Below are 14,686 nucleotides of genomic sequence, written 5' to 3' on the forward strand. Positions count from 1 at the left end.
CTACTTTATTTTGTGGAAAATAAAGGCAAAGAAACATTCTATTTTTAAATGGTTTTATTTATGTCAACATTAAAGACAATTTGCAGGAGAGTTATTTTATCACATAGTATAATGGCGGCGTACACACATTTAAAAAAAACTGTCATCAATCAATGAATTGAAAATATAACCATAACACATGACAATCCTTCTGGACATGGGCAATGTGACGCAGGTCGAAAAAATGTCATTTTGATGTTTTTCCAGTCATTCCCTTCTTAGTGTTTAAATCAGGCCTTAGCAGAATCACGTAACATTTAGGTCCAAAAATACAAAACAGAAGTCCGAAAGTGGAAGCTAGAATGGCAAAAATCTCAACCGCCACTGTATATTTCCCTGGTGAGCTGTTATATGCTGGTATAAAGGAGACCCACACCGCAAAAAAAATTAGCATACTAAACGTGATGAGCTTGGCTTCATTAAACGTATCCGGGAGTTTCCGTCCTAGGAAAGCAAGGGCAAAACACATACAAGAGAGCAATCCAATATAACCCAGCACCAGATAAAATCCCAGAGGCCACACGTCTTTGCATTCCAGAACAATCCTACCACCCTGATATGATGTGTTTTTATAGGGGTAAGGAGGTGCTAGTGCAAGCCAGCAAGCACATAGAATAACCTGACCCGTTGTGCAAAAGCATATAAAAGCCCTCTGCTGCGGAGGACCAAATAACTTTAGAGAACTGGACCCAGGCATAGTCGAACGAAAAGCCAACAGCACTACAATGGTCTTAACCAGAATGCATGAGATACAGAGAACAAAACTGATCCCGAACGCAGCTTGCCGGGCACGGCACGTCCATGGCGAGGGCCGGCCCACGAACACCAGCGAGCAAAGGAAGCAGAGTTTGAGAGAGAGCAGGAGTAAAAAACTAATCTCGGAGTTGTTGGCCTTAACTATGGGCGTGCTTCGAAAGAGGAAGAATATCACTGTGATAACAGTTGCTACAGCAACTCCAAGGAGAGACAGAAAAATGAGAATGACGCCCATAATTTCGTGGTAGGAGAGGAACTCTTCCATGCCAGCAACGCAGGCAACTCTTTCTTTGTTTGGCCAGTAGTACTGGGGACACTTGATGCACTCAGTAGCACCTAGTATATCACACAATAACCAGATTTATAATCAATATAGAATGTAAACTTTACATATTTGAGTTATCATGCATCATTGTAAATCCATGCGATGTTTACCTGAGATATTGCTGAATTCCCCTTCAGCACAAGGCAAACAGTCAAAGCAGCAGATAGGCTGCCCTGGCCGAGTGGCCTGTCGTGTTCCCGGAGGACAAGGAGGGGTGCATAAAGAAACGGGGACCTGCACACAATGTAGAAAATAGTGAGTCAAGTTCTTAATAAAAAAAAAAGAGTTTTATAACTGTTTGTTAGGAAACCTCACCTTAACGTGTCCCCCTGCCCACTGAATTGACTTCTCATCTATCTTAAGCTGCTCCCCTTGTGGGGCAGAACCATCAAAGGTGCCCACGATCTGAAACCCGATGGCACCGCCGCCACTTGTTTGCCAGTTTATGATGTCATAGAGGGGCACAGGTTCTCCGTTTTCGTCAAAATTTACTTTCTCGTTTAACTGGTTGATAAAATTGACTTCCTTCAGGTAGCGAAGAAGCTATTGAATTGGTTAGGCAAGAAAGGTGTACAATGAACATCTTTATATAATTATGTGGAAAAGCACATTTGATTGTAAGGCTTTTTTAGAAAGAAAGAAAAAAATTGAATGACAGAATGATTTTGATCATTTCAAACAATTTAAAAGCACATGAAAAACGCATTACCTGCCATGGAGAGAACTTTAATGCCGTGTTACAGACTTTATCATCAAAGCCTCGGCCCTCAGAGCCACATTGTAACAGTTGGTGTAGAGCATGGGCGATGGCATACACTGCTTTGTAGACATTGTAGGAAATTCTCACCGGTGTTACATCAGTGTAGCTACTCTCAGTGTCCATCAGATCCTCAGAGCCAGTACATAGGGGTAACTCTGAATCACCGTCGTCCTCATAATCTAGTCTGCATCCAAACAGTTCCTCCCAAAACATGTTAGTAAAAACAGATTCAGCACTTGGTGAAGGCCTTACTCTTAGAAGAAACTCAGCCAAGCCAGGAATAGTGGTGCCTCTGAAAGCAAAGCCCACTGTTCCAGCCAAAACAGGGTGAAGCTCCGGGACAGTGAGAAGTTTTGCTGTCACCCAAGCTTCACTGGCTATCCACTGCCGCCTTGTCAGATTTCTGCGCGCCACTTCAGTCAGGAGCTCCAGCAGCTGCCCTTCCGTGGCAAATGCTATTATGACTCGTGCCGATGAAGCCTCCAGACTGTTGACAATAGCATGTATTTGTGCCCGGGAGGCTGCTTTGGGTATAGTGTGGTGAAAGTCTATACAGCCACCAAGTTGTCTGAGCTGCTCGGTAAAGGCCTGGATGCCATAGTTACTGTAGTCATCATCTGTGCCCACTGTGCCCACCCAGTGCCAGCCAAAGTAGGAAACCATCTGAACCAGTCCTTGCACTTGAAAAACGTCGCTGGGGACCGTTCGGAGAAAAGACGGATATTCTGTCTTGTCTGTAAGGCAGGTGCAAGTCGCAAAGTAGCTTATCTTAAAGCGATATCAGCAGACAAAGAGAAATGGAAAAAGGGAAGTTAGAAGGGATTTAAAAAGTGAAGCTTGGTCGTACTGTATTTGGCATATTATTTTTTCTGATTTTTAAGAGCTTTGTAAGAGAATTAAATTAAACTTGGAAAGTGTTATATTTAGAACAGAATATTGAATTAGCTGAATTAGTTAATATCTGGTCATATGTTGCTAAAAATGTATACAAACACTTGACAGTATTACCCTGAAATTATAAGGTTCTTACATATTTGTCGAAACTGGGTAATTCACATATTCTTGTACGCTCTGTTTACATTATGTGATGTTTTTCTTGACGTTGTGTACATTTTGGGAATTTTTTGGAAATCATAAAGGTTTTATCTACAGTCAAATCGAATGCAACAATTTTGAAGCACAATCTCTGCTCAAAATGCAGATAGAAACTTATCATTCCAAGGTGGCAATATTGAAATATCAAGTATGACAGTGTGCATGTGTGTCTCTGATGTTTTTCATTGCTTTTTAACTAAAACGGTTATGTGCAACACTTTACAAAAAATTGGGATTTTGACATGTTTAAAAATCTGAACATCATACATCACAATCATACTATTTTTTATATAGAAAATAACAGATGCAAAGTATCGTGAATGTGTTTGGGGATCATAACAGACAAAACAGATCATCAAAACCGCTAGACACCTAAGACACCTTTTGTAGTCTTGTAGCAAAATATATCAACAGATATCATCATGAATTTCTTTAATAGGATTTAATAAAGGTTTAATGAAGAATACCACCTTTTATAGTTTTACTCACACCAGCCAAAATGAGTGAGTGAAATTCTTCTGAATATTCACAGGTGGTTTAAATGACAAAAAAAGTTTAAAAAGGGAGAACACTACATATTATAATTGCATGTCTGAAATTGATAGGTATTTCAGATTCTTACCAGTGGAATTCCGAATGGACCCAAAGTATGTGCCACAGCACGAGTAGGTGAAGACGATGCCAGACCGATGACAGCTGACACCGGGGCCGTGGAAAGGCATTTAGCACTGGCACTGCCAGCAGCCTGTGTTTGACCGGAGGTGCCGTTCACCAGAGCCAACGTGCTCCGCAGACTGGTGTGGACAAAATCACAGCTATCCAAGATCCGATAGCCTAGTGTCACTCCAGGTAACAAACTGGAAATATTGTTGATTTCTTCAATGGCAAAAACCATTGTTTGGACCCAGCGGAATGCACGAAAATCAAACCTGTGTAGCAGATAGGACGAGACACAAAGGAGGAAGACATACGGTATGTAGCTTTGGTGAAATATAAGAAAACAGATTTGCATACAAAACACAAACAATTTATACAAACAAGATCAATTCTTTCAACGTAGTAGAATAAAATACAACATAGAATCTGGGTAATACAATCTGAATCTCATTTATGCTACATTCAAGGGTTTAAACTTATAATTTCATTGCTTTTCTCTATGTCTGTGCAGTACAGTCTCACACACCCGCTGCACTCTTGATACTGTGGCAGCTCAGAGTAAGTGTACTCAGGTTCCGGAGCAATGTAGTGCAATGGAAACAGCCCTCCAATTATAATATCACCTTCCCGTTCCAGCACTGGTGAGTTAAAATCACTCAATCTCCAGCACTTATTGTCCAACGAGGTGCAGACGACTGGCAAGCAAAGCAAAAGACCCAGTGGTACCAGTTCAATCACTGGCATCTTATTGGCCATTGCTGAATCTTTTAAAAACAACCATGGACACAGCTGGTGAGGACTCCATCCAGAGTGTATGAAAGTCTTGAATTCCCTGCTATATAAAAATATCACAGACATGTCATTTGAAACATCAGATATATCTAGCCAATGGTATACAAAGTACATGGTGGGTGGAGTATAGCGACACGCGTGCTTCTGACATCTAAACACATCTAAATCAACATCTATTTAAAATTAATCTTTTTGTTGATCATTTTACATTCATGAGCAATAATTTCTAGGGAAACTGATATTTTATGCAGATGTGTTATGAATAACCAAGGTTTTTTTTAATAAAACTATTCAGACACTGTTTGACAGGTAGGCCTACTGTATGTGTTATGTATCTGTGTGTGCTTGTGTGTTTGTGTCAGGCTGCGCATGCACACTTTTCTGTCCCAAACTTACTTCCGGTACACATCCGCAAAGAATAGAGTCCCTGTAGATTATTTCTAAAAATAAGCAAAAGCAATAATAAGTAAATTTCATTTGCTAGCATGTTAAAAGTATGTCTAGTAGCCAGTAGGCCTATTATTTTGGGTTAGCAATAGAAGAACCGTTACTTGGCTAAACTTAAATGTGACAAAGTTACACGACCCATTAGACAAATTGTTTATTTAATAAATGAATATACAAAAAAATTCAACATATTGTTTATTTAATACAATTATTATACAATAAAATAGTAATACAAATTAATATTAATAGAAATTAAATAGAATATAAATATTTATATTATTAGCCACTAGCCAGACCGATCAACAAACAGACCGGAAGTTAACTTCGAGCAAGGCGCGTGTGTCTGATGAAACTATCTAGGTATGTATGGTTAGTGTTTGTTTAATGGAGTGAGAAATGACAGACAGGCCTACTGTACAGCCTGTTGTGGGGTGACTGCCATCTACTGGACAATTTAAGGCACACTCTCCTTTACAGTACAAGACATTACCTGTTTAAAATACGTCAGTAGTGTGTAACAGACACTGATAGTGTGTGTGATAATGTGACAGAGTTACTTGAGATCTTAAAAATACAAAGAATCTAACTAAAGAATCCCCTCTTTACATTTGACAAGTTGTCACTACATCTCAGTGCTAAAATACTGTAAAATGAAGTGACAGACAGATTTAGTGTGACGTCTTTCTTGAGAAGCCCATGTGGCACCACCTGCTTTATAAATGAGTACTGCACACAGTCTTTGTCAGACATTAATGAGCCAGAGAAAGAGAGAGAGAGAGAGAGAGAGAGAGAGAGAGAGAGAGAGATGTGGATCACTCTGCATGTATGTCTATATCTGACCTTTAACTGTATCTCTGTATCTTCAATGAGTAGCTCAGGCTTCTGTCAGCTTCAGGGTCACTTCAAGTTAAACGGGATGTACCAGGATGGAGATCTTATTATTGGAGGCCTGTTTGCATTTCATCTCATCACAGTGTTCCCAGAACTGAGCTTCAGACAAGAACCGGAACAACCGTATTGCCAGCGGTGAGCTTGGGCTAAACTGAACAAAAAGCCCCAAAATCTGCAAACAAAGACTGCAAATGAAAAGGACACGACAACAGAATGAAAAAGAAAAAAAGGAAGCACATTAACAACAAATTCGCTGCTCTTATTGCTTATACTTAATTTACATGTTTGAAAATGTATTAAAATGATTTAACATTGTGACTTAATTGTTATTAAATAGGGACAAAAAGTACATCATATTACAGGGTGCAGTAAATATTCCATTGTTTTACATACCTGTACATGTCATGAGATTCATTAGAGTAACTGAATTCCGACACTGTGATGCTTTTTCTAGATTCTATATGGCAGCCTTCCAGCAGGCACAGGCTATGGTTTTTGCCATAAATGAGATCAATAAGAATCCTAAGCTGTTGCCTAACATCACCCTTGGTTATCATCTGTATGACAACTGTATTAAAGTAGGAGTGGCATTACGGGCTGCAACAGCTCTGGTCAGTGGGACAGAAGAGTCTCTCTCCGATTTCAACTGTACTGGACCACCACCAGTCATTGGAATTGTAGGTGACCCAAGTTCCACTCACTGTATCGCAATCTCCAGTGTGCTGGGGCTGTTTCGAATACCTATGGTAGGATGTCAAGAATATAATGTTCTGTATCTTTCCGTTGAATATTAACTGTTTTCACTTTATTATTTACAGCCGTATTTGATATAAAAATGATGTCTTTCTTTTTCAAAATTGTGTCTTTTATTAGGTTAGCTATTATGCCACCTGCTCCTGTCTGAGTGACAGAAAAAAGCACCCGTCCTTCTTCAGAACTATCCCCAGCGATGCCTTCCAGGTGAGGGCTATGATGCAGATCTTGAGACATTTTGGATGGACATGGGTCGGTCTCCTTTACAGTGATGATGATTATGGCATCCATGCCGCTCAGTCCTTTCATCAAGATGTGCAGTTGTTTGGAGGCTGTGTGGCTTTTTCTGAAATTCTGCCACGCGATAACAACTACGAAGATATACAGCGCATAGTGGGAGTGATTCAGACCTCTACGGCTAAAGTGGTGGTTGTTTTCTCCACTGTAGCTTATGTCGTACCTTTAATGGATGAGGTGGCCCTGCAAAATGTTACAGGCAGGCAGTGGATTGCAAGTGAAGGTTGGGCCACCTCTCCTTTGTTTCACACTCCACGTCTTCTGCCCTTCCTGGGGGGCACACTGGGCATCGCCATCCGCCGTGGAGAGATCCAGGGACTTCGGGACTTTTTGCTACGCTTGCGTCCTGACAAAAATCCAAGAAATAATATTGTTACAGTCTTTTGGGAGAATTTATTTAGGTGCAGATTTGACATTACAGACAGTGAGAAAGAGAAATTGTGCACAGGGACAGAGGATCTGAGCAGCATAAACACAGCATACACTGATGTATCAGAGCTGAGAGCCGCTTATAATGTGTATAAGGCAGTTTATGCTCTGGCACATGCACTTCATGACCTGATGCAGTGTGAGGAGGGGAGAGGACCATTCAGTGAGAATACATGTGCTGACATAACCAACCTGCAGCCCTGGCAGGTAATTCTATACACAGAAGCACAGCTTATCTTTTACACAACATTTTTTTCTCTATAGCTAGAAAAAACTAATTTAACACAAAATATTAATAAACAAATACACACTTGTCCTCTCTGTAACCTGTGTAGGTGGTCCATTATCTACAGAAAGTGAATTTCACCACAGGTTTTGGGGATCGTGTGTCATTTGATAAGAATGGAGATGCTCTGGCCATCTATGATGTGATGAACTGGCAGCCGAGCTCTGATGGGTCCATCATTGTCCGAACAGTCGGTGTGGTGGATGAAGGGGCGGCAACAGGGAAAGTGCTCACACTGAATGAAGAAGCATTATACTGGAACTTTGACACTAGTAAAGTAACTAACACAAAACAACACAGAACTATAATCAAATCTGATAATAGATTAATGTAAAGTGTATTCTTTGATTGTTCACTATAATGTCCTGTAGTATATCCAACAAACACACATGACTGATGAGTAATGACAGATGTTGTTCCCCCTTAGTCCCCAAGGTTTGTGTGCGCATCATGTTATTTTTTGTGCAGATGCCATATCAATTTAATACAAATCCCTGAAGCAAAAATGCACAGTAATGAAGTTAAAATGAATGTGAATTACGACAGAAAAACACATTAATGCTTGTGTGTAAATAAAAGTTGATGTATGTCTCCTTCAGCCTCCGCGGTCTGTGTGTAGTGAGAGCTGCCCTCCAGGCACCAGACGAGCCAGGAGGAAGGGCCTTCCTGTCTGCTGCTTTGACTGCCTGCCATGTGCAGATGGAGAGATTTCTAACACAACTGGTGACAAGATTATTTACAGAAATAAAGATAAATCCTAATTTGAAACAAATAACATTATTTTTCTCTCTTTTTTAGATACTATTGAGTGCACAATTTGTCCAGATGAGTTCTGGTCCAATCCAGATAAGGATCAGTGTATCCCTAAAGAAGTGGAGTATCTGTCCTATGGAGAGCCTCTGGGAATCTCTCTGACCACTGCTTCACTGCTCGGCACCTGCTTCTGTTCTGTGGTGGTTCTCATCTTCGCTCATCACAGAAACACTCCTATAGTGCGCGCCAATAATTCAGAGCTCAGCTTCCTGCTGCTGCTGTCACTCAAACTGTGTTTTCTGTGTGTGCTGCTGTTTATTGGTCGTCCACAGTTGTGGACGTGTCAGTTGAGACATGCTGTGTTTGGCATTAGTTTTGTTCTGTGCGTCTCCAGCATTCTGGTCAAGACTATGGTGGTAATAGCCGTGTTCAAGTCATCTCGGCCAGAAGGTAAAAATGCAATGAAATGGTTTGGAGCAGCTCAACAAAGAGGCACAGTCTTGGTACTAACTGCTTTCCAGGTTATAATATGTGCAGTCTGGCTATCAACTGCATCTCCAACACCCCATAAAAACAGTCAATATATCAGGTCTAAAATAGTGTATGAATGTGCTATTGGTTCAGTGGTTGGATTTGCTGTGCTGCTGGGATACATTGGCTTTCTGGCAGCTGTTAGTTTTCTGTTAGCCTTTCTGGCAAGAAACCTTCCAGATCATTTTAATGAAGCAAAGTTCATAACATTTAGCATGTTGATCTTCTGCGCTGTGTGGATCACATTTGTTCCAGCATATGTCAGCTCACCAGGGAAATATGCAGTGGCTGTGGAGATTTTTGCCATTTTGGCTTCTAGTTTTGGATTACTGGTGGCTATATTTGCACCAAAGTGCTTCATCATCATCTTACATCCAGAAAAAAACACTAAAAAAGCCCTAATGGGAAGAGGCACCTAAAAATGTTAACAATGCTGAATTAAAAATCTGTGAAATGTTTAAAAAATTAAATGAAATAAAAAAATGAATCAAAAGTCAGGGCACCAGGATATCTTCCAGTTCTCTTCATCTGACCTTGTTTCAAAATCTTGTTTCAAAATATCTATTGCTAGACGTATAAAATATTGTAAAAATATACAGTATATGTATTTAAATATATTATATATTTTTGTTCACATGTGCCAAAAGACCCTGTAAACAGTATGCACAAACGTAGATGGTGCATGTGTGTACAATGTAGGGCCCTATGAAATGCATTTTATTTTTTCACAAATTACATTTTTCTTTTTTTCTTTTGACTTTCATTGTATGTTTGACAAAAGGTTTTGTAATGAAACAGTGAAATGTTAGTCAAGTAAATTCTTGCAGCTCTAGAGATGAATTTCATGTGTTCGCATCCTCATAGAACATCCTCAGAATAAGGTGCAGAAGCTGCATCATGCATGTAGTACAAAACACACCACTCATTCACTCTGAGAACAAGCATGTTATATAAACAGTAACTGATAAATAAGTGACATTAACGTAAAATTAATTTTAATAAAACGAAAAGGCAGAAAAAAGCATTATATTTGTTTAAATTAAATTAAAACAATAATATGTCCTTGTAATGACAGAGTACTGGAGAAAGACATTGACAACAAAGCATGCAACCTAATAATTCAACATTCTGAACTGCCACTGACCAATGATATAGACAAAAGGAAATGAATACAAATTCATGTATTCATTCCCAGGGACGTCCATGTAGCACCTCCTGCCCCATATAAAAAAACTGATGCACAGCTCTTATAATATCTTGGCGCACTGAGAGGGTGAGGGGGTCAAACAGAGATCAAGAGAGAGAGAGATGTGGATCACTGTAAACATCTGCCTGTATCTGTGCTTTACCTGTATATCGCCTGCCTTCATCCCCAGCTCAGACTCTTGTCAGCTCCTGGGACACTTTAGATTGAACGGGATGTACCAGGATGGAGATTTTGTTATTGGAGGCCTGTTTGAGGTTCAGAGTGTCAACGAATTTCCAGACCTGAGCTTCAGAATGGAGCCAGAACAACCGCAGTGTGAAGAGTGAGTTTGGACTGCACAGGATGAGAACAGCCATGAAAAGCAAACAGCATTATCAAAATCCAGAGGTGGACAGTAACGAAGTAAATTTACCTGAGTACTGTATTTAAGTACACTTTTTGAGTATCTGTACTTTACTTGAGTATTATTTTTTCTGAGTACTTGTACTTTAACTTGACTACATTTGAAAGACAAATATCATACTTTTTACTCCACTACATTTATAAAAAGGTCCAAAAGTAGAAAATGGTTTCTATGCAGCGGGGTTTCCTGTGTGCGCAATTTATCTGGCTTGCGATCTGCCAGGACCTTTTACTGTTGCCAAGTATTTCAGNAGAGAGAGAGAGAGAGAGAGAGAGAGAGAGAGAGAGATGTGGATCACTCTGCATGTATGTCTATATCTGACCTTTAACTGTATCTCTGTATCTTCAATGAGTAGCTCAGGCTTCTGTCAGCTTCAGGGTCACTTCAAGTTAAACGGGATGTACCAGGATGGAGATCTTATTATTGGAGGCCTGTTTGCATTTCATCTCATCACAGTGTTCCCAGAACTGAGCTTCAGACAAGAACCGGAACAACCGTATTGCCAGCGGTGAGCTTGGGCTAAACTGAACAAAAAGCCCCAAAATCTGCAAACAAAGACTGCAAATGAAAAGGACACGACAACAGAAAGATAATGAGGGGGAAAGGAAGCAAACACAAATTATTTGCTCTTACTCACTTGTATTTTTAAATATTTGTCTGATGATGTATTTCAAATTAACTGAAGTAACAGTTCTTGAAATTGTGAAAAACTTTGATCATATTATGAGGCTGCACAAATGTTCCCATTATTTTACATGTGATGAGATTCTAAAGTAACTGAATACAATTTTTGTATGTTTTTCTAGATTCTATATGGCAAGCTTCCAGCAGGCACAAGCTATGGTTTTTGCCATAAATGAGATCAATAAGAAGTCTAGACTGTTGCCTAATATCACTCTTGGTTATCATCTGTATGACAACTGTGTGAAGCTGGGAGTTGCGTTCCGGGCTGCAACAGCTTTGATCAGTGGGACAGAAGAGTCTCTCTCCGATTTCAAATGTACTGGACCACCACCAGTCATTGGAATTGTTGGAGATCCAGGATCCACTCACTGTATCGCAATCTCCAGTGTGCTGGGGCTGTTTCGAATACCTATGGTAGAAATAATGTTCCATGAATTAAATGGTTTTACTTTTTAAAAGCCATATAAAATAGTAATTGATGACACTTTTCTGTTTTACCATTGTCTCTTTTATTAGGTTAGCTATTATGCCACCTGCTCCTGTCTAAGTGACAGGAAGAAGTACCCGTCATTTTTCAGAACAATCCCCAGCGATGCCTTCCAGGTGAGGGCTATGATGCAGATCTTGAGACATTTTGGATGGACATGGGTGGGTGTCATATATAGTGATGATGATTATGGCATCTACGCCGCTCAGTCCTTTCATCAAGAGGTGCAGTTGTTTGGAGGTTGCGTTGCTTTTTCAGAAATCCTGCCTCTTGATAACAACCGCAGAGATATTCAGCGCATAGTACAAGTGATTCAGACCTCCAAAGCTAAAGTGGTTGTGGTTATCTCCACTGAAGCTTATTTGTTGGCTTTGATGGATGAGATAAAAATAAAGAATGTGACAGGCAGGCAGTGGATTGCAAGTGAAGCTTGGGCCACCTCTCCTGTGTTTCACACTCCACGTCTTCTGCCCTTCCTGGGGGGCACACTGGGCATCGCCATCCGCCGTGGAGAGATCCAGGGACTTTGGGACTTTTTGCTACGCTTGCGTCCTGACAAAAATCCAAGAAATAATATTGTTACAGTCTTCTGGGAGAATATGTTTGGGTGCAGATTTGACACAACAGACAGTGAGAAAGAAAAAGCATGTACAGGTCAAGAGGATCTGAGCAGTACAAACACAACATACACTGATGTATCAGAGCTGAGGGCTTCATATAATGTGTATAAGGCAGTTTATGCTCTGGCACATGCACTTCATGACCTGATGCAGTGTGAGGAGGGGAGAGGACCATTCAGTGAGAATACATGTGCTGACATAACCAACCTGCAGCCCTGGCAGGTAATACTGCACACAGCAGATTATCTTTATGTGGGGAAAATGTCAGATTTACATTTAACACCTGTCCTGTCTACAAAATGTACAGCTGGTCCATTATCTACAGAAAGTGAACTTCGCCACAAGTTTTGGGGATCATGTGTCATTTGATAAGAATGGAGATGCTCTGGCCATCTATGATGTGATGAACTGGCAGCCGAGCTCTGATGGGTCCATCATTGTCCGAACAGTCGGTGTGGTGGATGAAGGGGCGGCAACAGGGAAAGTGCTCACACTGAATGAAGAAGCATTATACTGGAACTTTGACACTAGAAAAGTAATGTACATTGCATGTTTAGTTTCAAATCCTCTATACATATATGATTTTATTTATTTAAACATTTCTATTTAAGCACTTAATGCATAGCAACTAAATGAAATGCACTGTGATTAAAGTATGTAACAGTTAATGTCTCCTTCAGCCTCCGCGGTCTGTGTGTAGTGAGAGCTGCCCTCCAGGCACCAGACGAGCCAGGAGGAAGGGCCTTCCTGTCTGCTGCTTTGACTGCCTGCCATGTGCAGATGGAGAGATTTCTAACACAACAGGTGAGACATAATACAAAATTATTCAAATTATTGAAGTATTTGGTGCACATGTTTTGCAACTTTGTACAACTCGCTTTGTATGTTTTTCACAGATTCGACTGAGTGCATGGTGTGTCCAGATGAGTTCTGGTCCAATCCAGAAAAGGTTCTCTGTGTCCCAAAGGAAGTGGAGTATCTGTCCTATGAGGAACCTCTGGGCATCTCTCTGACCACTGCTTCCCTTATAGGCACCAGTTTCTGTGCTTTTGTAATTGTCATCTTCACTCATCACAGAAACACACCTATAGTGCGCGCCAATAATTCAGAGCTCAGCTTCCTGCTGCTGCTGTCACTCAAACTGTGTTTTCTGTGTGTGCTGCTGTTTATTGGTCGTCCACAGTTGTGGACGTGTCAGTTGAGACATGATGTGTTTGGCATTAGTTTTGTTCTGTGCGTCTCCAGCATTCTGGTCAAGACTATGGTGGTAATAGCCGTGTTCAAGTCATCTCGGCCAGAAGGTAAAAGTGCAATGAAATGGTTTGGAGCAGCTCAACAAAGAGGCACAGTCTTGGTACTAACTGCTGTCCAGGTGGTGATTTGTGCAGTCTGGCTATCAACAGCATCTCCAAAACCCCATAGAAACAGCCAGTATACACGCTCAAAAATAGTGTATGAATGTACTATAGGCTCAGTAGCAGGTTTTTCCATGTTACTTGGCTATATTGGCCTTTTGGCGGCTGTAAGCTTCATGTTAGCTTTCCTGGCAAGAAAACTTCCAGATAATTTTAATGAAGCAAAGTTCATAACATTTAGCATGTTGATCTTCTGTGCTGTGTGGATCACATTTGTTCCAGCATATGTCAGCTCACCGGGGAAATATGCAGTGGCTGTGGAGATTTTTGCCATTTTGGCTTCTAGTTTTGGACTGCTGGTGGCTATATTTGCTCCAAAGTGCTTCATCATTATTTTGCATCCAGAAAGAAACACTAAAAAAGCCCTAATGGGAAGATCATCCTAAAAGGTGTTAATAATCCTGACTTAAAATTCAGTGAAATTCCATTCAGCTTTCCTCGTTGCAGGTTGCATTGTAATGATGAGGTAATTAATGACAATATTAGTCAGACTAATATGACTTACTAACCAGTCATGACTAGCTAGCATGAAAGCAGAGAAGTCAGAAGTTAGAAGTCACTAGGCTGCAATAAAGGAATTAAATGAAAAAAGTTAAAAGTCTACAGACCACAAAGATTTCTCCCAGTTTCAGTCCAGGCTTTTAATAAAACATGAAATATCACCTTACTTCTAAAGACCCATGAGGCCTACACATATATGTATATGTGTGCTTAATATACAAATATATATATTTATTAATTTACACATGCTATTGTTTTCTTTCTTTATACACTGTAATTTTGATGCCATTATTGAATGTGCTGAAACTGTATAAAAACATGAATGTGCATGTGTTTCAGTACATGCTTGTCTTTATAATGATATGCTATAATCAGAGGTGGGTAGAGTAGCCAAAATCTTTACTCAAGTAAAAGTACAAGTAACTAGAGAAATTGTTACTCAAGTAAAAGTAAAAGTCACTATTTTAAAAATTACTTGAGTAAAAGTAAAAAAGTATGCAATGAAAAAACTACTCAAGTAGCTAGTTACTTAGTTACTTTGTATCTGATTATATAGGC

General features: G+C 40.1%; 3 protein-coding genes across 3 annotated transcripts; 2 read left to right on the plus strand and 1 right to left on the minus strand.

Annotated features, from left to right (window-relative positions):
- Positions 1-89: 89 nt before the first annotated feature.
- LOC130562625 (extracellular calcium-sensing receptor) lies at positions 90-5,921 on the minus strand. The gene is made up of 8 exons (XM_057347747.1): positions 5,712-5,921; positions 4,821-4,864; positions 4,159-4,467; positions 3,598-3,904; positions 1,830-2,648; positions 1,436-1,663; positions 1,231-1,354; positions 90-1,131 (listed from the first exon to the last, which is right to left on the minus strand). Exons 3-8 carry the CDS (start codon positions 4,386-4,388, stop codon positions 227-229), a joined length of 2,613 nt encoding a protein of 870 aa, XP_057203730.1. The 5' UTR covers positions 4,389-4,467; positions 4,821-4,864; positions 5,712-5,921; the 3' UTR covers positions 90-226.
- On the plus strand, positions 3,834-9,230 carry LOC130562637 (extracellular calcium-sensing receptor-like). Its single transcript, XM_057347760.1, has 8 exons — positions 3,834-3,947; positions 4,144-4,190; positions 5,745-5,897; positions 6,217-6,508; positions 6,636-7,448; positions 7,577-7,804; positions 8,127-8,250; positions 8,326-9,230. The coding sequence occupies exons 3-8, from the start codon at positions 5,788-5,790 to the stop codon at positions 9,228-9,230; spliced, it is 2,472 nt and encodes an 823-aa protein (XP_057203743.1). The 5' UTR covers positions 3,834-3,947; positions 4,144-4,190; positions 5,745-5,787.
- Positions 9,231-10,708: 1,478 nt separating this feature from the next.
- On the plus strand, positions 10,709-14,407 carry LOC130562627 (extracellular calcium-sensing receptor-like). Its single transcript, XM_057347751.1, has 6 exons — positions 10,709-10,929; positions 11,228-11,519; positions 11,622-12,434; positions 12,520-12,747; positions 12,893-13,016; positions 13,109-14,407. The coding sequence occupies exons 1-6, from the start codon at positions 10,709-10,711 to the stop codon at positions 14,011-14,013; spliced, it is 2,583 nt and encodes an 860-aa protein (XP_057203734.1). The 3' UTR covers positions 14,014-14,407.
- The last annotated feature ends 279 nt before the right edge of the window (positions 14,408-14,686 follow it).

This window comes from Triplophysa rosa, linkage group LG12 (genome assembly GCF_024868665.1).
Source record: "Triplophysa rosa linkage group LG12, Trosa_1v2, whole genome shotgun sequence".
Classification (NCBI taxonomy): Eukaryota; Metazoa; Chordata; class Actinopteri; order Cypriniformes; family Nemacheilidae; genus Triplophysa; species Triplophysa rosa.